Here is a 25,819-nt window from a genome sequence, read left to right as displayed (position 1 = left end):
GGGGGAAGTTGTGGTCCTTGAAGAACGTGGAAATCTGGGATGTGCGGAAGTGGAATGCCTCATCCTGGGAGCAGATGTGGCGGAGGCGAAGGAATTGGGAATAGGGAATAGAATTTTTGCAGGAGGGTGGGTGGGAGGAGGTGTATTCTAGGTAGCGGTGGGAGTCGGTGGGCTTGAAATGGACATCGGTTTCTATGTGGTTACCTGAAATGGAGACAGAGAGGTCCAGGAAGGTGAGGGATGTGTTGGAGATGGCCCAGGTGAACTTGAGGTTGGGGTGGAAGGTGTTAGTGACGTGGATGAACTGTCGGAGCTCCTCATGGGAGCATGAGGCGGCGCCGATACAGTCATCAATGTAATGGAGGAAGAGGTTGTGTTTTGGGCCTGTGTAGGTGCGGAAGAGGGACTGTTCCACGTAACCTACAAAGAGGCAGGCATAGCTGGGGTCCATGCGGGTACCCATGGCCACCCACTTTGTCTGTAGGAAGTGGGTATAAAGTGGGTATAGCAGTATAAAGGGAGTTCTTAACTCAGTACCTGAACCTATGCTGTAACTGCCCTAGATGTGTTTGATGGAGTCAGACTAAAGCTTCCTCTATTCTTAAACTGAAAGTAAAGATCCCTCTCCTGTATTCCTATCAAACACTCCCAGGACAGGTTCAGCATGGGTTAGATGTAGATTAAAGCCCCCCTACTCTTAAGCTGAATGCAAATTTCTCAGAACTCAAAGTATAGCTCCCAGCACACTAACCCCATCTAACATTCCCAGGACAGCAACAGCACGGGGTTGGATGCACAGCAAAGCACTCGCTAATCTTCTAAACTGGAAGTTGCATCTCATGCATTCCTACTAAATGCTCCCAGGACAGATACACCAAGGGGCTAGATTTAGGGTAAATCTCCTTTGAACACAGTCCCCCATCAAACATTCCCAGGACATGGGCAGCATGGGGTTAGATACAGGGCAAAGCTCCCTCTACACTGTCCCCAGCAAACACTCCAACACACATTATAAACAGAGTAAAGCTCCTAGATCATAGAATCCAAACAGTGTGGAAACAGGCCCTTCAGCCCAACAAGTCCACACTGACCATCAGAGCATCCCAGCCAGACCCATCCCCCTAACCTACACACCCTTGAACACTACAGGCAATTTAGCATGGCCAATGCATCTAGCCTACACATCTTTGGACTGAGAGCGCAAACCGGAGCACCTGGAGGAAACCTACGCAGAACGTGCAAACTCCACACAGACTATTGCCCGAGGGTGGAATCGAACCCGGGTCCCTGGCGCTGTGAGGGAGCAGTGCTAACCGCTGAGCCACTATTCCCTTGACACTGTCACCATCAAACACTCCCTGGACTGATACAGCATGGGGTAGATACAGAGTAAATCTTACTCTGCAAGGCTGCCAAACTGCTATACAATTGAGATTGACACCCCCCTCCACCCCCGAGACCTAAAACCAAAACACCCAAAGAGGAGCAGCTTGGCCTATAATCTATAAAAGCGGTGTGAAATGTTGTGTAACCTGCTTTTCGGCAACTTCTAGTTGTTAAATAAAATAAATCCCTGACACTTTACAATCAACAAGCAATAATTTATTTCTCTAACTTCAGCAGCAAACAAATTAACTGAACTATTAACAAACTAATAAATCTCTAACAACTAACGATTCCTGGACATAGCACACCATTATAGAATCTTGCTGTTTCAATAAATACAAGTCCCACCTATATACAAAAGGAATTTAGTATCTTGAAATTACAGCCAGGTTATGTCTCTTCTGGAATGTTCCACACCTTCTCTGTTGATTCTTTGGTCAAGAATATTAACTAGCAATGGCACAGGCAAGTTACATTTAGATAGTCTCTTATGTCTTCGAGAGAGCACCATGAGAGCCAGCAATTCTCTTGAGAGCGGAGGGCCGTTAGCTCTCGCAGATGGCAGTTAGTTCTGTGGTTTTGTCCAGCTGACACTTCTTTAATTTCCTTCATGACATATCAATATTTCTTACAACAGAATTGTTCCAATATTGTCAAAACTATCAGATTTATATTTGTTTCTGAAAAAGGGTCTTGACCTGAAATGTCAGCTTTCCTGCTCCTCTGATGCCGCTTGGCCTGTTGTGTTCATCCAGCTCTACACCGCATTATCTTAGATTTACATTAAATTGGTTTTTGGTATCTAAGTGCCTGGTTCAAATTGATTGGCTAAATTCAAAGACTTGTTGTCTTTGTAAAAATGGCTGTTTGGCTTGCAAACTGTAAGGCCTTTCGATATAAATATTTCAGATTGGGTACTCTATATACTTGCAAACTCTCAAGCTGCTGGTCACAGCCATAAATCCTTAGGCACTGATAAAGCACATCTTTTAAAGGCACCGCATAATGCTTTCCTCACTAGCATTTTACGAGCACCAAATGCAAACTTCCTGCCTTCCACCCCACAAGTACTCTACACAACTCCACAAAACACGTGACATGTACAGCATGCAACCAGATACAGAGTAAAGCTCTCGGTTCACTGTCCCCTTCGAACACTCCCAGGACAGGGACAGCACGGGTTTAGATGCAGAGTCAACCTTGCTCTACGAAAGGTTCCCAAACACACATGACAAGAACAGCATGGGATCAGATACAGAGTAGAGTTACATCACTGTTTCACTCAAACACACTCAGGGGAGACATAGCACGGTGTTTACATATAAAGATCTCTCCACACTGTCTGTACTGAAGGTCTCCTGGAACATGAGGCGGTATTTGGCCTCAGTCAGATTACAGTTTTTGTAGAAATGGACTGAATTGCCCTGCTTGAGCGATGCTTTGTCAATGCATCAATCTGTGCCTCTCGGAGTCTGAGCTGGGTTTGAATTGCAAATCCTTGAGCCCCAACGACCCAATAAAATCTGAGTCTGACATTTCACACACATTAGCCACTCATTAATAAACAATGAGAAGACACCTTTGCATTTAGCATCAATAGTTCCTTTATTAACACATAGGAAAACTCATAGTTCATGCACATTATTGATCTAACAAACGCGGATTTCACCTTGTTAACAGGAGCAAAATACTCAAATATCAAAATAAACCTTAATTTCACAAAGTGCATTAAACACTGGTGGATCTAGGGCATATCAAGGTCATGGTCAGAAATCAGATAATGGGAAACTGACATAAGCCGAAACAGACAAGAGAGAAATGGATGGAGAGAGACAGAAGGAGAAGTTGAGACAGAGTGAATGAAAAGATAGAGCAAAATACAGAGAGGGAGACCATGAAAAGGAGAGAGAGACAGCAGTCAGATAAAGAGAATGAATCTTTATCAGACAGTTAGGATTATTACTTGTTCAGTATTGCAAAGTGGCTCAATACCAGTTTCACTTGAAAACAATCTTGACTCCTGCCCAACTTCCCCCTTGTCAAGAGTCTCTGGAATGCTGTTGCGATGGAATAGGAGGGAGCTACAGTGAATGTTCCTGACTGAATTTTTTTGTTTAAAAACAAGTTTATGCCCAGTCATCCAGAAGGTTCTGCTTGATCCGACCAGTGGCTTCACAAACTGGAGCGAAGGATCTGACTGCATGGCCGCCAGTCTCCCAGAGTTGTAGCAGATTTGAGAGCAACAATTAGACCAAAAGGTGAGGTTGCAGACACACTGAACAATGCCTGATTGATTATAGATCCCGATCCTTTTGGAAGGGACAGCAAACAGGAGGTTTGCCTGCAATTAACCCCAGCTCCTTCTCTAATGAAGAAATGAGTAAAGCTGCCAAACACTTTCAAAAGGGATTTGTGCCTAGGTCAGGCTGTAGACTGGAGTCTACAGCAAGATCAAGAACCCATTTCTCAGCACCCTAGATTACTATGTTAAAACAGCTCTACCACTGCAGGGTGCTTGGACATTGTAAGCAAACCACAAAACCAACAAATTGGCCACTGTTTAACTGCACCAAGCTCCACAAAGATTGGACATGGACAGGAATATTGGTAACAGTCACCCAGGATGGTGATTGTATTACGACAGGCCTTCTCACCTCAGCCTAACGACTGCTCTCAAATCTGGATTTTAAAAGCCGCTGTAATGCCACATAATACAGATATACCTTTACAGTCACACATCCAGAAATAGATTTCAGAATATTTTTCAAATAATTACCATAGAATTTCCGATAACCTACTATGAATATAGTCACAGTACAAGACACAGGAACATACAGTATATAAACGGCTGCTGTAACACAGTCTGAGATTATCCTGCGCCACAGTAAATATCAGATTTCTGTTTGAAATGTTAGCTGGTATCCATGCAGTTTCTTGGACGTATTTTTTGTAACATTTGTTTTTAAAAAGTTTTTTGTCCCTCATAATAGAGCTTAAAGCTAGACACTATTTATAGACTAACACTCGATAAGCTGTGGCAGTTTAAAGCAAGTTGCTTTCACATCAAGACTGAACAGAGAGGAAAAAAAAATAGAATGGAATTGATCAGTAGCTTTGTATACATGGCTGCCTGGCACAGAACAGGACTAGCTGTCGACTTTTCCCTCTCCAAAGAGTCTTATTTTCACAAGACAGTAAAACTTTTGATTGCTCCAGACATTTTGCACAGCAAGTTTCGCATTCCATCTAACTTTAATTCTAAAAGGTTTTTGTTGAGAACTTCATACTTTTTCCAAAAGAAAAATGCAGATCATTTAAACCCATTAAAAAAATAAATATTAAAATATAAAAAAACTATAAAAACAGATGCTGCTTACGGAGACACTGTCATTGGCACAGTGTGCCATCCTACACAAACGAGTGCCTGACCTTGCAGAATAAAGATGGAGGTATGGCTGGGGAATGGAGATGGGCATCCTCCTGCCCTGCTACCCCTTGAAGGAGTGGCACAGCCCCGGAGTTGAGGGGGGGCAGTTCCCCAGTCGATGCGCACCAGCCTAGGCATGGAATGTGGGCAGGATCCTGGGCAAAAAAAAAGCATCATCTGAAGTGAATGTCTATTAGGGCTCAGTGACAGGGTGCCTGCGTGGGCTGGGGAGGGGTAGAGTGTGGGAAGCTATATTAAAAGCCACATGTGAAAGCTTAAAAACTCATCAATGCAAGTCCCTCCATTGGAGGTTTATCTGCATTGTATGCTGTATTAAAATATTGGCTAAAATACAATAACTTAAAAACGATTTAAAAAGTCAGCAAAAATGTTTAATGGGTCCCGTGACAGAACCATAAGAGAGGTTACAACACAGAAAAAGAAGACATTCAGCCCACTGTGTCTGTGCCAGCTGAACAAGCCACCTTATTCTTAATTCAGCATCCCAAGCCTGGCTCAGGACCTTAGCATGTTGCAGCACTCTGGACCCACTATCCATTAGAGACTATCCCCTACCTCCCACCTTCTGTGCTACAAAGTCAAGCTAAAACATTCATTGAGTAACTGGTGAGAATTGACAACCAGCTCCAGATAATGACTAGGTGCATTCATATGGATAATTTTGTTCTGGCCCAGGGATTTTAGAAAAATAGCTGTGGGAAGGTGGTGGGGAGGGGTGAGCAGTTGGGCCTCTACACCAACTGTGTTGCTGCAGGTGCCAACAAAAAGCAGCATAACCAGGAGACGCCAAGGCTAAAGATCAGACTTTCTGTCCCAGTTATAGGGAGCTTAACTCATCCACCTCCTTCCCTACTTTCTCCAACCAGCCATGCCTCCTCCTAAAGTTGGAGGGGGCAGTTTCACCAGCATCCTTCCATCTGTCCAAGTCCTTGTGGCAGTTGACTGTTCGCCTTGGGGGGGCATCACAGACCATACAATCTAAGGCTTGGCTTCCAGTTGGAATTGCACATTGGTGAAGCAAAGCGAGGGCGAGGTCAATTAACAGCCACTGGCACCTCAGGAGAGGGGGCAAACCTGTGAAATCACTCAAAGGCGAGGCCGGAAACGGGAAAAAAAGAAATCTAAATTTGCACTTTTACCTTTTCAGCTTCAAGATTGTACAGAGAAAAATTAAAGACCACTTCTACCAAGGGGTGTCGATAGCCAAGTTTGATCAGAGGACAGTGTTAGGTTGAGAAGCCGGGGGAGAAACTTGGTCGGGGGGGGGGCGGTAAAGAGATGTCAAGGGGCAAATTTTGCTCAAACTGCAAAATCAGCGGGGTGGAGAACCAGACCCCATCCAGCGCGTCAGTTTCTAAACAGCCAGATTATGTCTCACATTGCCTCAATATGAGCAAGCAAATGAGCTCCTGTCCCCACCTCCAATGACAAGCCCAAAAATCTTCACTGTTTTGACAAAATGTCTGGATTCACAGTATATTTAGCGAGGAAGGCAGCTATCTTCCGATTTACATTAAAAATTGGCAGAATTTGCTTGGCATCTGATGTAACAAATCACCTTCCCCTCTGTTTTCTTTACACATCACCCAAAAAAAGCATTTTTTTTGTTAAGAAGCATCAGTTCAAGTTAGTGACGGAGTGATGGTGGTTGGGGAGGGGGGGGGGGCGGTGTTGAGTCTTCTCTCACTTGACCGACTCCCGTCCCCCGGAGGTGGTGGGGGGAAAGCAGAAACCGTGCAATTGGGATGGGAGGGGGCGGTTCAGGAATAAAGCTCTGTCCACTCCTCCCCAGTTTGCAAAACGTGACATTCATTGAGAGGGGCCACCGGGATTGTCTTCCTTCATCTTCTGTATTCCTGGAACATCCCAAAACCTTGCGAGTCCGTACAGAATTTAGGGGGGGGGGGGGTCGTGTGAAGTTGGTGGGGGTGGGGTGGCAGGGAATGATAAAACAACTGGTCCACTCGTTTCGCAAACGGTCCTTTTTTTTGTTTCGCCCGCGCCGCTGCTTGCTCCCTCCTCGCTGACCGGCAACGTGGGGCATCACACTCTCTCGATTTCTTGTTTGTTTTGGCCCTCTCGCTTCTTTCCCCACCCCCTCCTCCTCCTCCTCTCCCCCACCCTCGGTGCAGATCGATCACACCTTCCCTTCAGAAGGGGAAAAAAAACTCAAGAGCCCCTTCCTTTCTCCCCAAGGAGGCCGATTTCTTCCAAAAAATGGGGAATAAAAGGCAAAGTTCTTTTGAATTGGGGGGAGAGAGAGGCGAGGCGAAGCTGGGGGGGGGGGTAAGTATTGACGAGGTGGCAGGGGTGGGGTACTTTTTAAAAAGCAGGGTTTTTTTGTGTGTGTTTTTGTTAAAGAGCCAGTAGCGACGGCGAGTTCAGAGAGTCCGTGGACTGGTCACTGTTACTGTTCCGCTGGTGGAGGAGGCCGCAGCTGCTTCCCTCTGGGTAGGTGAACACAAATGAAGATGTGTATGAGGAGTTGGGGCTACTGGTATTCAAATAGGCTGAGTGGAGAGGCTCACAGTGCGGATAGAAAGAGCTGCCAGCGAGCGGTACCTCGGGCGGGTAGCTCCCGGTGAAAGGCGGTTCCTTCTCTTCCACAAGCGCGCTAGGCGGCGGCAGAGAGCTCACCTCGGCTGTGGCGGCGGCCCCCTGCGGGCTCAGGGGCTCCTCGAACGGGATCTTGCAAGCTGGACGGTGCGCTACCAGCACGAACTCCAGCCGCTCCTTCTCCTTGTGCAGCTCCGCGATCTGCGACTGCAGCTCGGCCTTCTCCTCCTCCAGCTGGTCCGTCTCCTGGGAGGGGGGTGGAAACAGACAGGGAGGCTCAGCGTTAGACAGGGGGCGGGCCATCGCCGGGGGAAATTCGGGGGAGGGGTAGACAGAGAGAGAGAGAGACACACACACACACACACACACACACACGGGGGAGAAGGGAAGGGTGGAGCAAGAGGGGTAGATGAGGGGGTGTGGAGAGCGGGAGGCAGAGACAGAGATAGACAGTGAGACAGACAGACGGAGTATGTGAGAGAGACAGAAAGAAACAGAGAAAGAGGGGCACACGCACACATACAGAGACAGAGAAAGAGGAACACGGGGGGGGGGGGAGAGAGGGACAGAGACAGACAAAGACAGAAAGGAGGTAGAAGGAGGGGTTGGGGAGGGAAGCACAGAAAGGGGGGGAAGTCGGGGCCGCCCAGAGATGGATAATTCTCCCCTCCCCGGCTCACCCCCTTCCTATTAATTATACCACAGACTCCCAATACCATTCCCCAAAGGTCCTGACATACCCCCGCCCCCTCCCAATCCCAATCCCAATCCCAATCCCAATCCCAATCCCAATCCCAATCCCAATCCCACAGGGAGGCAGGATCCGCAACACCCCCCCGGAACACGAGACTTTCACAGCCCCGACCCGTCTGTTAGATAGTCCCCCAAGGGCCCTGCTGCTTACACTCTGCAGGCGGTCAGTCAGTTCCCGGCGCCGGTTCCGGCACTTGGCGGCGGCCAATTTATTCCTCTCCCGGCGAACGCGCCGCTTCTCCTCCTCCTCGGCCGTGAGCTGCAGCAGGCAGAAAGATAGTCAACTCCCAAAGCTTTACTCTGTATCTAACCCCGTGCTGTCCCTGCCCTGGGAGCGTTTGATGGGGACAGTTAGAGGCAGCTTTACTTTCAGTTTGGCTGATTGAGGGTACAGTCCCCATCTCGCACACGCAGACAGGAGGAACTGCCGATGCTGGAATCTGAGATAACAAGGTGTGGAGCTGGAGGAACACAGCAGGCCAAGCAGAAAATTTTGTGAAGGGTCCAGACCCGAAACGCCAGCTTTCCTGCTCCTCTGATGCTGCCTGGCCTGCTGTGTTCATCCAGCTCTACACTTATCTCCACACCCTGTTATTCTCACTCACTCGCTGAGAGTCTCACTCAAAAACACATTCGTTTACTCAGTCTTGTTCTCTGTCATCAGTTTCATTCATTCATTCATCCCTCCTCTCAGTCTCTCTCTCCCCCCTTCATTTCCCCTACCAGTCTCTCCTTCATTTCCCCTCTCACAATCTCTCCCATTAGTTTCCCCTCTCAGTCTCTCCCTCTCCTTCTTCCACTTATTTCCCCCTCAGCCTCTCTCACCCCCTCTCCTTCTCCCGTTCATTTCCCCTCTCACAATCTCTCTCTCCCATTCGTTCCCCCCCCCCCCCGCTTCATTTCCCCTCTCTCAATTACACTTTCAGTCATATCGTCGCTCTCAGTGCCTATCGCCCTCTCACCGTTTCATCCCTTGCCCTCCGGGGGCGGCTGGCCCGGGTGGGTTTGGACGGCTCGGCCCTGCTGTAGGAGCACATGCCGGCGGTAGAATAGCTGGTGCCAGGGAGATTGTAGGGGTCAATGCTGGACTGGGGTAGAGCTGGAAGCTGAGCCTGGGCCTGAGATTGAGCCGACGACGAGATGACGGTCGGCTGTACCATCCATTGCAGATCCTGGCTGGTGGTGATAGCCGTCAGGGTTGGCACAAACGATCCTGGCATTTCTCCGACGCCCGTGGAACACTCCTGGAAGAGATGGCAAAATATTTCAAACAAATAGGGAGAGAGAGCGGGCTGTAACATCAGCCAGTAACCGGAGAGACACGGAATGCTGCTTGTTCCAATGCTACACTCAAACAGGACCCATCATCACATCCACCACACCGTTCCCCATCAGGCCTCGCCAAATCTTCCCCATTCATCTCCCCACAACGATCCCACTCTCAGCTCGGGTGTGAAAGAGTTACACTCCGAACGTCGGGAGGTTTCAGCGTCAATTTCACCCTCCCTCCGTACAGGCTAGGTAGGGAAGGGGTGGTAGGTGAACTAGAGACGTTTGGGGTATGAGAAGGAAGAGAAAAATAACGTTCAGTAATGTTCCAAATTCTGCCCCCTTTCCCAACTGCTACATTTGCCTGGCGCCCCCCCCAATATCACCAGCGCAGGAGCCCTCACAAGGTGCTGGAGAACCTCAGCAGGGTCTAGCAACGAAAGAAAAACAGAAGAATTTAGATTTCGCTCAGTCCTGGGGAAGGGTCACTCGACTCGAAACGTTAAATTCTACATTCTCGCCGCAGGTGCTACCAGAGCTGCCGAGTTTTTGCAGCAATTTCTGGGGGTTTTTTTGGTTTAACATTTCCACTCTGTATTCTCTTCTTCAGAATCCAGCTGCAGTCCCGAAGAAGAGTGACACTGGCTCGAAATGTTAACTGTCTCGTTCTCTCTCCACAGTTGCTGTCAGACGCTGCTGAGTTTCTCCAGCAAATCCTGTCAGATTCAGATTTCCATCATCCCTGGGTATTTTGCCTTTTAATTAAAGGGGTCTCTCCATTTAGACCATTGCAGGTTACCATGCAAGAGCAACGGCCACAATTTCACCCATATGATAAGTTACTTATTCTCACTTGCTCCGAGCTCTATTCCTATCCCATTGGCTTCCAACCCTCCTACTCTACATTCAAGCCCTGGCGGCCCAGTCAGCGGGACGACTAGAGGGTCTGTTCCGTGCTTGACCGTTAGGGGACGCTTTCACTGCTGTCAGTGAGGGAGCCCTTCCAAAGCACATCACTTTCTGGTAGTTTCCGCGTCTAACTGAGATTCCTCGGGATAAGAGAAATTTTTCTCTTCAAAAATACCGGCAGATCTCGACACCCAAAACGCTAAGAGAGCCCACGCCTCCGCCAACGTTGGAAGAAATCCCACCCACACACACACCTCCTCAGTACCACCCCCCCCCCACTCCGACAAGAAAAGCTTCCCGTACAAAATCTCTGCAGATCAGCGACAGTTTCCATGTAGCTGTAATTTTACGCCCACAGGAAAAGCCAAGAGGTGAAATGGTCGTCTCCGGTTCTTTTTGGGTTTGGACGGGGGAAGATTGTCTACCTCGCTCGAGCGGATTAATTCTGCAGCGTCTTATCGTTAAATTTAGAAGTAGGAACGTTTTATTGCAAAAAAAACCCCCACCATTGAGATCAAGCAGGATTGAAAATAGAACGAACAAAAGCAGAGAGCGCCGGGGAAACTCAGCAGGCCTGGCAGTATTTGCGGAGAGAGGGAGTAAATTAGAGTTGACGTTTCGAGTCCGGTGACTCTTCAACAAAACGGAGAGTTAATGGGAACTGCAGATGCTGGAGAATCCGAGATAACCAAGTGTGGACCTTGGCCTGCTGTGTTCATCCAGCTCCACACTCTGAGGAATGAGATGTGTTGAACAAAAAAAAAACTGCCGATGCTGGAAATCAAACAAAATCAGAAATTGCTCGGAAATAAAAACTCAGCAGGTCGGGCAGCAGGGAAAGCAGAGTTAACGCTTCGGTGTCTCGTGATCCTTCTTCAGAACATGATCCGGATGAGCTTTCCCCGGCAGTTTCTGTTTTTGTTTGTGTTTTATTCTTGGTTCATTTCAATATCCGCAATTTTCAAGTTTTACTTTCCGTAGCTCTGATTTACAACTGGCGGTGTGGTCTAACGAGAGAGCTTTACAATGCAAACGAGAGATTCTGGGCGGCTTGCAGTTTCCCGTCTTCTCTTCCCTTCCCAGGCTACAACTGTCATTCAGAAGCTGCAGCTCCCGTCCATTCATAAAACTGAGAAAAAGGGCGCGCAGCCCGTGTGTGTGTGTGTTTGGTGGGAGGGGGCGGGGTCAGCAGGCCCGTGCGTGGTATGCTAATATCCCAGGCGCGCTGACGGCGTGGTGTTGCCTAGCAACGTTCCAAAATAGAACGTGGTCGACGTCAGCGCGTCGCGGGGGGGGGCGTGCGTGCGTAACGTCAGCAGGAGCATTCCAATACGTCAACCTCCTTACGCAGACCGAGACGGCCAGGTTTCCAAGTCGGCTGGAAATCGATGCAACCGATCGATAAACCGATTCTAATTCATGACTTGCCGGAAATGCAACGCCTCGGATACACTCGTCAGTTGCACGGAGCACGTTGGCCAATTTTCTTTTTGCAAAGCCAGCCGCCGCTTGCACCAATGCAGCTCGGACTGAGAGACATTAGCGCAGGGATCAGTCAGGCTCCGAGGTGCTGCCAAAAACATTTGGCTGTCTCAATGCAGAAGGTAATGAGGAAGGGGAGGAGGAGGAGGGGTTGTTGTCAGTGGAAAGTTTGGATATCTGTCCCCTTTTACTTTACAGCCAGACCTCCCACACAGAGTGTGCGAACAATCAAGGCAGGCAGTTACCCGAAACCTCTTCCCCCCACTCCCCCACAGTCGACAAGCTGGAAAAAGTTAGGCTGCGTTCACTTTACCTGGGCTGTGGTGGTCGGGCTGCCCACGCTGTGGCTGAAGGAGTCCACGGATGACAGGTACTGAGGCTCCGAAGGGGAGGAACTGCAGCGGGAAGCCGAGTCAAAGTCGCCTGAGAATCCCTGGTACATGTCCTCCCAGTCGGTGATGACCCAGGATTTGTCGCCCTTCGGATCCAGTTTCTGGGGTTTTTTCCCTCTCTATTGTATGTGTAGTCTGAGTGGAACAGGCTGTTATCCGCAGGGGGGAGGGGGAAGGTAAAACGCGCCGCTGCTGCTGTAGTAGTAGCTCCTCAGTATTGCCGCTCTCTTTATGAATGAACCCAAATCCTCGGCTGCCTTCTTTTATATACTCGCGTGTTCCTCTGACGTCAGGTGCAATAGCAACACACCGAGAGAGGGGAGAGAGGTAAAACGGGCAAATTCCGCCTGGAAGCCGAGACCTGGAGACCCCCCAGACCGGCAGGAGTGAAGCCGGCAGAACTGGTACTGCTGATCGTCCGCTTGCAGCCTGCCCACTGTCCTTTATTGCGGAGAAAAAGCGATAAAACCCCTTTCGGCCAGGGAGCTCCGCCCATCCGGGATCCCTGACGTACATGCCCAAATATGGAACTGTGTAGCGCGCTGTTTACTGGTAACCAAGCAATGACGTCAGAGGGAATCCCTCTCTAGACAGCAGCTTTATCAGAAGAAAAGCAAGTTTTTAAAATAGAAACCCGGGCTTTATTTTTACAATTGAGGCGATAAATTTATCCTTTTTCGAATTATGGAGGTGATCGACATCCTCACCTCGGGCTGCAGGCCTCCTTACCTCCTCTGATCCAAAGGCAGAGGATTTGACTGCAAGGGAATGCTCTTTCTGAGATCTTGCTGTGCGCACATTTGCCCTTTTTTTTACGACGGGTCAGTACCTCCCCCCACACACACTCACAAACAATACTTTAATTGACAGGCAGAGAAAGGAGCCGGGATAACATAGTCTGGAGCCGACCCATTCTCTGCTTAAATACCAAATTTTTGAGGGATTTTCAACTGAAGCATTTGCTTTTCGGAATATAAAATATTTCTTGTTTAATTCTCTCTTTTCTTGAGATCCTGTCTCCAGTTCTTCCAGCAATTTGTCATTTCCTAAGTATGAATTGTTTTGACACCAGAACTATTTGTCAGTTATGCTCCTTCAACCCTTGGCTTGGAATAACCAGTAGATGTAGTTTTTCAAAGACTTTGTCCTATTTCAGTAAATTGCGTTTGAGGATTTGTCTGCTGTCTGGGTCAGTGGTTTGTATTTTAACTGTGAAAAGTAATTCCCTTGTTTGTTTTTGCAAGTCCCTTTCACTGTATCTCTCGCCTTTCCACAGCCACTTGTATTTACATTCCAAGAGTGTGCAGTCGAGTCATTGGGCGTCCTGACTGTGTGAGAACGCGGCCTTGATTGACAATGGAACAAACACACACACACAAACACACACGTGGGTTTCCTGTAAACCGCTGAGCGATTGATCTGAGATAAATCCAGTTTGACATTCTGGACTGCTTCATGAAAGAAAACATCACGGTCCCTACAAAGACAGAAAGTATTACTGGAAGCTTGTTCATTGATAAGAAACATTGTTCACGTCAAGTATTTCAGGCGTACATTTACATAGCGCCTTGCATGACACCTGGGGTGCACGTTGCGACCAATGAAGCACGTTCCACTGTCAGCAATCAACTTTGCACACCAGGCAACATTCTAAATTTTTCAGTACTCCTGCATCCCTTTACTTGAGTAGATGGGATCATGAGAATTAGGCACGCCCATCTAATTCCACGTGTGCTCCACCACGACTTCCAACAATCTTTGACCCCCAGTTTGCTTCGCCATTCAATATGATTCTGACGATTGACCCTCATGCTTCATCCCCTCTGAACTGACCCTGCGGAGCACGTGGACTCCTCCCAACGGTGGTGAGAGGCGGGGGGGTGGGGTGTTGTTGGGAGGAGGCCTAGCTCTTACAGAGATACCATAGACGCAGTGGGAAAATGCTGGGACTTTGCTGACTCTTCTGCAACAGAGGCTGGAGAGGCAATGGGACAATTTCTGCTCAGGGTGACCCAAGTCCCACAGCATTGTGGCTTCAGCCAACACAACAGCAATCGCAGACGAAAATCTAGGATCTTTTCACCCTCTCTGCGTGACTCTGTAAGCTTCTTTGTTAACCCAGCACAACGTATAAAGAAATAATAGACTAACGCAAATTTTCAAATAGATTATGTTTTTCGTGCCTAAGGTTTTATACTCAGGTACCTTTCTACCTAAGATGGTGTCGTCAATGGCAACATTGTGAACTTTTCGCTATATTTCTGTATCCCTGTATTTGAGTACATGTGACAATAAAATCTAATTCTAGTTCTTTTTTAATTCAATTGGAAACTTTAATGCAACAAACCAATATTTGAGAAATGGTAATGGACCATTTACCATGGAAATTTAAAGCTTTCAATTATGGAGCAAACAGAATTGAGAGAAAGTCACAAAATCCCTTTTCTGTTTTGTTTCAGTACCGCCCCCTGCAAGATGTTTGTGGAAAGCTTTGCATGAATTGGTAGATTTTGTAGGCAGTTACTTTGAGAGGATAAGACTCTTGGAGTCCTGTGTTGGGGAGATAGCAGCTCAATTGTGATTTCCAACTGAGTGACAATGGGATAGAGTTAGAAAGCCACACATCCAAGTTTGTCAGTAAAGCAATGATTGTAAGCCATACCCAACAGAAACAGAATTGTTTAATAAAATGTTATAAGGAAAGATTGAGCAGGATGGTTCTGCATTCTTTGAATCATAGAATCTCTACAGCGTGGAAGCAGGCCATTCAGCAAATCAAATCTTACCAACCCTCTGAAAAGCATCCCACCCAGACCCACACCATCCCTGTAACCTTGCATTTCCAATGGCTAGCCCATCTAGCCTGCACATCTGGTGACACTGTGAGCAATTTAACATGGCTAATTCACCCAGCCTGTACACCTTTGGACTGTGGGAAGAATCCAGATTACCTGGGAGAAACCCACACAGACACGGGGAGAATGTGCAAACTCGACACAGATAGCCAGTCCAGGATGGAATCAAACCCAATTCTCTGGCCCTGGGCAGTGGCAGAGCTAACTACTGAATCACCTTATCACATTGGAGTTCAGAAGAAGAGGTAACCTTATTGAAATATAGAAGATCCTGAGGGGGCTTGACAGGGCAAATGCTAAGAGGGTGTTCCCTTCATGAGGGAATCTAGAACAAGGGAGCACAGTTCAATGGTAAGAGGTCTCCTACTTAGAATGGACCTTGGTAAGAAATTCTTCTCTCATAGTGTTGTTAGTCAGTGGAATTCTCTCTTACAGAGAACAGTGGAGGCTGAATATATTCTGGGTTGAGTTAGATTGTGATTATCAAGGACCTCAAAGTTTATTGGAAGTGGAGGGGAGGCACATATGGAATTAGAATGAAGGCACCATTAGATCTCATTGTCTAGCAGAGCATGGTTCAAAGGACTGAATAGCCTACTCCTCCACCTATTTCTTATGTAACAAAAGATTAAAGCACTCCTCAGAATGCTGGCTTTTTGTATCTCAGTGTATAACATAGAACACAAAAGAAGATTTGCTGCAGTTACACAAAGCCTTGGTTCTATCAGACTTGGAGTACTGTATTCAGCTGATGCATCAATTCTTAGAAAGGGTGCAATTGCCTTGAGGGAGTGTAATGTAGATTTACCAGAATGATTTACCAAAATTCCAAGGCTTAATTTATGAGAAGAGATTACACAAACTAATACGATACTCCCTGGAGATAGTAGGAACTGAAGATGCTGGAGAATCTGAGATAACAAGGTGTAGAGCTGGATGAACACAGCAGGCCAAGCAGCATCAGAGGAGCAGGAAGGCTGAGCTTGGGTCTCGATCTGAAACGTCAGCCTTCCTGCTCCTCTGACACCGCTTGGCCTGCTGTGTTCATCCAGCTCTACACCTTTTTATCTTGATATTCCCTGGAGCCTGGAAGATCAAAGCAGTGATTTAATTGTAAAATTTATTAAAGGGAACAGGAAAGTTAGATAGTAAGAAATTATACCTGTGGATTGGATCATTGAAGCGTTATTCAGGAATGAAGTCCAAGAACACATCAACACAACAGGGTGAATGAATTTTGGAACTCTCTTTGGCAAGTTGTAATTGATGCTGTGTCAATCATTAATGTTAACATTCAGATCGACTGTTCTGTTAGCCAATTATTAGATGAAATGAACCAGTAATTAAATGAAATGGGACAGTATATTGAGTGAGAACATGGAGCAAACATAAATGGCAGGACAAGTTTCAGATGCTAAATGATTTCTCCTAGTTCGTACAATAATTTAGAAAATCAGTGTCAATCTGAAACACAGAATAAAGCTCTCTCTACATTACACTCATCAAACACTCCCAGGGCAGAGACAGAAAGGATTAGATATAGAATAAAGCTACCTCCACCCTTTTAAACTGAAAGTAAAGCTCTCTTTACACTGACTTCATCAAATACTCCTTGTGCAGGTATAACGCGGAGTTAAATACAGAATAAAGCTGCTTCCCATCAAATATTCACGCGACGGATATAGCACTAGCTTAGATGCAGAGTAAAGCTCTACCTGCTCTGCAACACATTTTTATATACAATTCAAACCATCCTGTGACTTCCCTGTTAATTATTGCTAAATCAATTACAGCATGACTTCCCTAAGTGGTGGGGAGGACACTAAGTGGGGTTATAAGCTGAAACATTTGAGTTATGAATGCTGAGGCAAGCAATGGACACTACGAGGCTCTGGCCCTTCCTACCATCCTGTAACTCTATCAGATCTTCTCCCTGCAACCCCCCCAACCCACTTCCACCTTTTCAGTTCTCATCAAGGAGTCATAACAATTTATAAGTATCCAAATGGGATCATAATGGGAAGCATTTGGGAAATACAGAATTATAGTATAAAATTCACTAGGAATCGGATTGAAATTGTCGAACTTCACTCCACATCCCTGTGTTTGACAGGAAATTTCAATTCTATTGGTCTGCATTGGAATTGAACCAACATCCCAACAATGAAAGGGCAGTGTCTGTCCCGCCAATCAGTTCCCCAATGTTCCATCATATTACACCTGTCAAACTTACTATTTTAGTTGAACAACTTGAGCATGCTACTCTGTTTTACATCTGTTTCTGAACAGTAAGAGACGGATTCTGTGTGTGTATTGTCTTCTCACACAGCTCTCCGATTGGTACAGTAAAATTTCTAAAAGTTGAAACTTTTGTGGGTATATTTATATGATAGCTGAGGTGTAGTGAGCATCAGACACGGCCTGCCGGGAATGTTTTGCTTTTAATTTCTAATGCTTCTACCGTCTGACTCATCCCTCTCTAAGGCTTGCATTGCCTAATCGTTACACTTTCTAATGCCAGTCTGTCTTATGACCTTATTACCTGACTCCTTTGTTGTCTCTAAACTTGTTTATGCCAACACTCGCCCACATTCTACTCCCTACACACTTGAGGCTGTCTAAACTTCTATTGCCCAAATTCAAATTTGCACCAATTCCCCATTCACCTATCGTTATCCTATTCTCACTGACATGCATTGGCTGCCACTTAAGCAAGGACATCAATCTCAAAACTCTTGATTTCAAATCTTTCCAAGCTCTCACCCTTCCCTGTCTCCACAATCTCCTCCAGCTCCCCAGTCCTCCAAGATATCTATGGTCCTCCAATTCTGACGTTATGAACCTCCCCAGGTTTAATCATTCCACAATTGGAGATTTTGGCTTCAGCTTAACGGCATCAAGCCCCAGTATTCTTTCTTCAGATCTCTCTCTCTCTCTCTCTCCTCATTTAAGATGTTTCTGAAAGCCTTCATCTTTAGTCAGATGTTTGGTCCCCAGACCTAACATCTTCTTACAAGTTTCACTGTCATGTTTTGTTTGACAGTGTTCCCACGAAGCACATTCAGATATTCCACTGCATTAAAGTTGCTGCATAAGTAGAAGTTGTTGCTGTTGTTGAGGTTAACCTGTGCTGTTTTAGGATTGATAAACAAAGCCAGCATAGTCTTCTATTTGAATCTGAGAATTGAATCAGACCCATTTTGAGGTTTTCAGCAGTTTTAAGGGAGTTTTAAGGTGGCATAGTGGTAAAGTCACTGGGTTAGATCTGGAACTAAAACTCGAGGGACATGGCAACTAGTGAAACTGAATTTATAAATTTGAAATCTAGTCTCAGCAATGGTGGCTTGTGACAGTACCCGCTGATTGTTGTTCAAACTCATCTGGTTCACTGATGCCTTTCAAGGAAGGAAATCTGCTATCCTTACCTGGTCTGGCCTACATGTGACTCCAGACCCACAGTAATGAGGTTGACACCTAACTCCCCTCTAAAATGGCTCTAGCAAGCCAGTTAGTTCAAAGATAATTATAGCAAGGCAACAAATGCTGGGCTTGCCCACATCCCATCAAACAATAAATCGAACAAATTAATCTGGGCTACGTGGCTCAGTGTCATTGCAGAATATGCAGTCATTCTTGATGTTTTGGAAATTGCTTTCAATAAATCCAGGGTGAAACCCAACAGAAGGGAAGAGCTTCATTTTCTAAAGCAACTTTCACAAGCCTACCTCTGCACATTTCCAATTTGAGAAGGTGTTTTGAAGTGCAGACACTATTCTAAGGCAGGAAACATAGCAGCCAAATTGTACACAGCAAGATCACACAAACAGCAATGTGATAACACCCAGATTATCTGTCTGGGCAAACTTGTCATAAATATGCACCAAAACATATTGACCTTAACACCTCATTGAGAGGTGACTAGATCCCAGGACCGACTCAATTCTCCTTCCAGACAAATTGTTATACCTTCTGGACTGAACTCTGGATTTATTGGAACAAAAGCTTTGTACCTTCGGTTCTGAAGTCAAAACTAAGCTAACTGCCTTAATGATTTGTTCTGCCTATCATAAACCCAACACTGTAAACATTTGCTATAAATAGAGATCAATAAAATTGGCTCGGACAGTTTTAATGGTGGAAATCTGGGATTTTCTATTCCCTCTCTACCCCTCGAGTCTGTGTATATTGAGCCAGGCAGATAGTACCAAAACGCTACCCTGATGTGGAAGGAGTTACACCAGGACCCACCTGGGTAACCTGAAGCTTATGGAGGTTGGAATATTTGGTGAGATACCATTGAGTGCAGTGGAGTTAGCAGGTCTGGAGGTATTCTAGAGGATTTCAGCAGCAGATGAACAGAGACAAGTTCAGGTCATTTTCTGAGCTATCATCAGCTCTGAGGAAGGGTCCCGTCCCTCAACTCGAAACTTGAATTCTGATTTCTCTGCACAGATGCTGCCAAAACTGCCAAGCTTTTCCAGCAATTTCTGTTTTTTGCTTCAGATCATATGATTTTGTGATGAAAAGTGCGTAATATATTTTATCATTTGTGGAAGCTGTATTTTAAAATAGAGGGAGAGGAGTTTTGACCAATTCTGTGAAGTTTTTTTGTGTAAAGGATTAGGAAGTAATTTGGACGGTGGCCCAAGCACATTATTGTTCAGAAATGTGACTTTATTCAAGTGCCCTGTAGACACCCTATAGTGTTAGTAGATAAGATGTTATGCTGTTGATGTGACAGGTAGAGTAAACAGATCAAAGTCATTAGTTTTGTTTTGACTTCAGAGCGGAAGAATCATACAACCACAAAATCCCTACAGTGTGGAAGCAAGCCATTCAGCTCATCGAGTCCACACCAATCCTCCGAAGAGCATCTCACCCAGACTCACACTTCCAATCAACTTTTCTGTTTGGTTTAGAAGAATTTAAACTTTAGCTCAGCGGGGAGAATGGCTTTGTGTTAACAGGAGAATTAATTTAGTTCAGCGAAACCAGACACCTCAGCAGAAGCATATCGTAGTCTGTGAAGCTTCCAAGCCAGGAGAACTTGTACAGATATCAACAATTTGTTGGAACTGAGGTCTCCAAGTGTAACAGAGCACATTGGTCTGCACAGCCACCTATGGACTCAACCTGAGAGTGGAAGAGAATCATCCCTATCTGTGAGGAAGCTCCAATACTGATGTTAGACCTGAGAAAATTTAGGCCCTCGTAAAAGGTTCATACCTATGGATTCAAGTAGGAATGATAGAATTGTGTCTACAGTCCATGGAAAAGAAGCTATAAATAGTTAACACAAAACTTTAAAAAGTTGAGATAGGAGGATCATTTCTCTGTATTTGAGTGTTGGTAATGGAAACTGCCAGGAAACAGTTGAAAGTTAATTTCATTGCTTGTGTTATGATCCCTCCAACTGTCTTAGAAATAAAGCTTTGTTTTCCTTTTGTGTAGTAGACTTCTGTTTTGTTGTTAAAACAAATATGCAGCCTCACATGAATATGTTCCAGTGATTAACCTCCACATTAGTCAACTGAAAAAAGAAACTATGATCCGTCAAGCCAGGTTTTATTTGGAGCTCTGACCTGTCCAATATTAAGCACTAGCTGGGATCATGACAATGACATCGAGATGAGAATGAAGGTCTTAATGCTGTATATGGACAAAGATTGAGGTGCAGTGATCGCTACCAAGCTCTATGTAATCACCAGCAAAGATCCCTCATTTTGCCTTATGATAGTAGGGAGGTCATTGCTGACTCCTAGTTTAATTTGGGCAACCAGTTCAGCATGGGCATGTCAGACCGAAGGGTCAGTTCCCATGCTGCATTGCTCTATGACTGTGACTCAGCTGAAGATGGCTGTTCCTCAGACACTAGCCTGAGGTCGCAACACCCTGGAATTGACTTCATTGTCTTCAAATGACCAAAACCATCTTCCATTTTAACAGATGTGATTCTAACCAAGGGAGAGGCTGCCTACTCTCCTATAGAGGAATTCCAACACAGGTGCTGATTCTGGGGCAGACAGCAGAAAAGGAGCACAATGCCATGCAAACTCGCCTCCTCACAGATGTTCAGGCTAACTGTAATGGCCATAGCTCAGATTATGGTTGGGAGCAGCTAACAGAGCACAGTCAGATCCCACAGCCATCATCTAGTGAAGCTATATTCTTAGCCACGCCCATCAGTGCCAGGGAGATTCCCCTGCTATTGGCTTTGAATCACTGACACCACAGAATGATGCCATTCAGCCTATTGAGCCTATGTTAGCTCTCCATAGACCAAACCCAATCCATCCCTTTCGCCTGAACCAACCACCCTCAAGGCCCCAACAAGTTTATTTTCCTCCTGCATCCATCCAATTTCTTCCAAAATCATCATTCGTATCCCAAAGGTGTGGAGCTGGATCAACACAGCAGGCCAAGCAGCATCAGAGGAGCAGGAAGGCTCCATTTCTGTCCCACCCCCAGCTCCAAGTCCAGCAGCAAAGGGGAAGAGTCGTGTGCATCTTGATCAAATCTCCCCTCAGCCTCTGGTCAACACCAGCCTCCCCAATCTTATCCCTCCGCAAGTCGGTGTGCGGGGGCTGGCGAGGGGAAGCTGTATTGAGGCTCTGTTTTACCACCATTGGCCATGCCGAATACCTCAGTTTAAGAAACAAAGAACTCACCGCCCACAGTAGACATGTCAAGCAGCTGAGGTGCTTTAAACCAATTGCTGACCCTGTCTATTCCTGCAGAACTCTCTCCCACGTTGAATCCTAGCCCTATTTACAGTGCATGAGGGCGTGGAACTGGGTGGGAGGCGGGAATAACCTTGCACTAGGCAGACTGTGTCACAAGGATAGGGGGTTGTGGAGGGAGACAGAGAGCACCAGCCCAGAATGATAGGAAGGTCATGGCCATAAAATACAACAGGCACGCCCACGGGACGCAACCTTGGGGCAGGGGAGTGTTGTTACATACACAATTCTAGCCCAGAACTGTGGAGAATGTATCTTATCCGAGGAACATTGAGCCAATGGCATGTCACTTTATTTGTCCTGTGAATGCATAGCTTTACAACTCCCCCAAAGAAATGCTTCACGCTACTTCCACGATTCAAGACAAAAAATATACACACACACTCAGGGGAAATAAAACAATGCGACTTCTGATGTTGCTTCAGTCCAGACGTGCAGCGTCCTCGCCGTCAGCGTGATGTTGATATACTTCGATCGTAATTCTCTATGTAACATGGAGAAGAATGCACAGAGAATCGTGTTCTCAAGGACAAAGCGCCTGACGACACAAGGTATTTTATCTCAGGGTCTGTCGTAGAGTTTGACACCTCGAGTAGTGAGTTTTTTTTCCCCATTGAGACTCTATAAACCTTGACGACACGACTCGTGCTTTCAATTAGTCACTTAATGAATGTTGAGACCGGATGGGGTCCACAGGTAAGTTACATTTCCCACCGGCCTGTAACTTTTTTTACATGCAGATAAGAGACAGCCCCGAGTTCCAAATGGCTCGTTACAATGAATGGATCAGAAGTGAGATTTTAAAAAAAATATTCATTGGATGTGCACGTCCCTGCTGAGACTAGCATTTATTGCCCATACGCTTGAAAAAAAAACCGCACTCCGCAGCAATCTAGGCCCTTCGGCCCACCAAGCCTCCATCCAGATATGTCCCCTTTCCAAATCAAAAACCTTTTGCCTCTGGTATCTTTCTATTCCTTGCCTATTCACGCACCAGTCAAGATGCTCCTTAAATGTTGCTATTGTATCTGCTTCTACCACTTCTTCTGGCAGTGCATTCCCGTCACTTACCACCCTCCGTGTGGGAAAAACAAACCTGCCTCTCGCATCTCCTTTAAAATTTGCCCCTTTGACCTTAAACCTAAGACCCATTGATATTGACATTTCGGAACCGCTTTCTTGATGTGGGGACCCACGGTACTGTTAAGCAGCTTGAGGATTTTGACCGAGTGATACTGAAAGAACTTAAAAGACCATTTCCAAGTCAGGATGATTGTACGTGGCTTAGAGACGAACTTGAGATGGTGCTCCCCTGCAACTATCTGCTCCCCTTGTCCTTGGAAAGCAACCAGATTCTGTACTGCAAAAGCAAAGCGCATTCGAAATCTGATATTTAATAGGAACAAAAATGCTGGAAATACATCTGACATCATTTAGAGAGGGAGACACGGAATTGAAATGCACTGTGACCTTTCATTGGAATGGCTTTCAAAATAAATATTTGGAAAAAAAAGCACATAAAACTGCGGAAAGAAGCCCAGCAGCACCTGCAAGGCAACGTTGAGATGAATATTTCAGTCGTGACCTGAGTGTTCCAGCATTTGATTGTTTTTTTGTTTTAAGATTTTCTGCGTGTTTCGCATTTTTACCTTTGATGAGATTCTGTTGCAGATTAGAGAGTGTGGCAACGGCAGAGTGAGGCAATCTCCGGTTAAAGCACATTACCTCACGCACAGAGTTACACTGTGCTGTCAGAGCTCTGCTATGTTCTGGAATGTTCTGGTCAGTTTCTGGTCAGTTTCACATTCCACAGCGTCTGACCAGCCGATACCCGTGTGCACTTCTCCGCCGGGGTGGATACTTCGCTCGTCGCCATGACGACCGCCGCCTCAACGTTCCACAGCGCCGTGACGTCAGGCCGCTGCCGTTGTTGTCCCCGTCGCGGCGGGCAACGCTTCCGGTACAAACCAACGCGGGGGCGGGGCGGCGTATTGGCGTCAGGCGCTTTGATCGACAGCATGCGACGTGGGGGCGGAGCTGCGCTAGACGTCACTGCTCTTGACTGACAGCGGGGCGTATGGGCGAAGTCCAGACCCGGGCTCAGGCGCAGAGGGCTGTATAACAACAACTTACTATCATTTGTACAGCGCCTTCCAGGTGGTGAAACGCGCTGCGGCGCTGCCCAAAGAATCTCGTTGCACCAAAATCTCAACCCCTGCCAGATTTGTTTTAAAAAAAACTCCGACGGGGCATCAAGGGTTATGGGGAGAAGGGAATTGAGGGTTATCAGTTCAGCCATGATTTCATTGATGGTAGGGACAACGTGGGCTGAATGGCCTACATCGGCTCCTATGTATTACGTATTTTGTCAGGCTAAAGAGCTTGTTGGAAGAATTAAGCAGTGCGGCTGTTTTGGAACTCTCTTCCTCACAAGACTGTGGAAGCCAAGTCCCTAAATGAAAAAGATGGGAACATTTTTAGATTTTGAAGACATCAAGAGATGTGGAGCGAAAATGGGAAACTGGCCTTGAGGATCATCCATGAATGACAGAACAGGCTCAAAGGGCTGAATAGTCTATTCCTGGTCCAAGTTTCAATGATTCCACACTACAGAGCTATTTGCGATAGAGGGAATGCAGTGGAGGTTTAGTAAGCTAAAGCCGAGGATGGCAGGACTGTGCTATGAAGAGAGATTGGTTCAACTGGCCCTGTATTTACTAGAGCTAAGAAGGGTGAGAAAAAAATTGACTCAATTTTATATGTTTCAAGTAGGACTGTATAGACTGGATGCAGGGAAAATGCTTGCCCTTGCTGGAGAGTCTGGAACCGGAGGACACAGTCTCGGATTATGTAGTAATCCATTTAGGACTTAGGTGAGGAAAGATTTTGTCATTCAAAGGTTAGAGGAATAGTCTGTGAATACAGTCATGAAAATGATTGATACAGTTTTAGATACTGAAGACATCAAGGGACATTGGGAGAAATTGGCTTCGAGATAGGTTATCAACCATATTGAACAGTGGAGGTGGCTTGAAGGGCTGAATGGCCTTCTCCTGCTCCTGGTTTTTTTGTCTTAAGGAAGCACAGAGTGGAAGGTTGGAGCAGTCCAGCATTTAGGTTTCGGGCAAGCGAGGGTGAGACAGGCTGTGGCAAACATTGACTTGGTGATGGACCTTGATGACAGATGCCTATTGGTAGGGCGACTAGAGTTTTCCAAAGTCAAAACAGGTGCACTGTTGAAAAGCCAATGGGAAGGCATGGGGCTTCTGTGATGGATTAATGCATCAGCTGATCAATGGCTGGAGCCTGAGGGAGGTCATGTGATGGCACCTCCTGGAATGCCCAGCCAGAGTTGGCAACCCTAACCCGTCAACTATTTAAAGGGTGCCACTGATGAAGGAACCATTGGCTTCAAAATGGTGGTGACTCACCTCCTCTTGGAGATGTCAGGGAGGTGTGGGGTAGTGTACAGGTCCACTGCTTGCAATGGCACCCAATACGATGGGCACATACAAGAAGAAGGGTGAAGCTTTGCACAAGTGTCTTTCCCTTGATCCAGTTTATAGACTGGCATTGCCTGAGTGGGAGCCAAAGATGGTCGGAGAACACAGGGAGGAACAGGATTTGGTGAGAGTAAAGACAAAAACAGCAGAATATTGGATGACCTGAAGTTTTCAAGGAATAGAATGTGGGAGACCAGCCAGCTCTAGAGGTAACAAAGGTACAAATGAGAGATTCTACAGCTGGGATGCTGAAACAGGGAAGGCTATATTACAGAGGTGGAGGTTGGCAGCATTAGTGTTGCCACAGATAAAAGTTTGGTAGCTCATCTCCAGGTTGAATGTACCACCAAGGTTGCAAATCTCAACCTCAGACTGTGTCAGGGAGTTAGCAGCTCAGAATGCAGCACAGAAGGAGACCATTCAGCACACCGAGTCAATACTGGCTCTTCGAGAGGAGTTAGCATTGCTTTCTTCCCTCTGAAACCCTGCAAATATTTTCCTTTCAAGTATTTGACCAGGACCTTTT

The 25,819-nt window shown here is 46.3% G+C and overlaps 1 protein-coding gene across 1 annotated transcript; it reads right to left on the bottom strand.

The window, feature by feature from the left end:
- Positions 1-2,966: 2,966 nt before the first annotated feature.
- fosb (FBJ murine osteosarcoma viral oncogene homolog B) lies at positions 2,967-21,825 on the bottom strand. The gene is made up of 5 exons (XM_048522685.2): positions 21,719-21,825; positions 12,117-13,672; positions 9,106-9,387; positions 8,295-8,402; positions 2,967-7,636 (listed from the first exon to the last, which is right to left on the bottom strand). Exons 2-5 carry the CDS (start codon positions 12,243-12,245, stop codon positions 7,190-7,192), a joined length of 966 nt encoding a protein of 321 aa, XP_048378642.1. The 5' UTR covers positions 12,246-13,672; positions 21,719-21,825; the 3' UTR covers positions 2,967-7,189.
- Positions 21,826-25,819: the final 3,994 nt, after the last annotated feature.

The sequence above is a fragment of the Stegostoma tigrinum genome, chromosome 39 (genome assembly GCF_030684315.1).
Source record: "Stegostoma tigrinum isolate sSteTig4 chromosome 39, sSteTig4.hap1, whole genome shotgun sequence".
In the NCBI taxonomy this organism is placed as follows: domain Eukaryota; kingdom Metazoa; phylum Chordata; class Chondrichthyes; order Orectolobiformes; family Stegostomatidae; genus Stegostoma; species Stegostoma tigrinum.
Note: the sequence above shows the minus strand (reverse complement) of the source record. Positions and strands in the feature narration are given on the sequence as shown.

What these genes read in the sequence shown, in the direction of transcription:
- fosb (XM_048522685.2), bottom strand. Translation starts at nt 12,245, where the DNA reads ATGTACCAGGGATTCTCAGGCGACTTTGACTCGGCTTCCCGCTGCAGT. An exon ending in GGAGGGCAAGGGATGAAACG is followed by an intron (nt 8,403 to 9,105) that starts GTGAGAGGGCGA and finishes TGCCTGCTGCAG; the next exon opens with CTCACGGCCGAGGAGGAGGA. An exon ending in TGACTGACCGCCTGCAGAGT is followed by an intron (nt 7,637 to 8,294) that starts GTAAGCAGCAGG and finishes CCCCCCTCCCAG; the next exon opens with GAGACGGACCAGCTGGAGGA.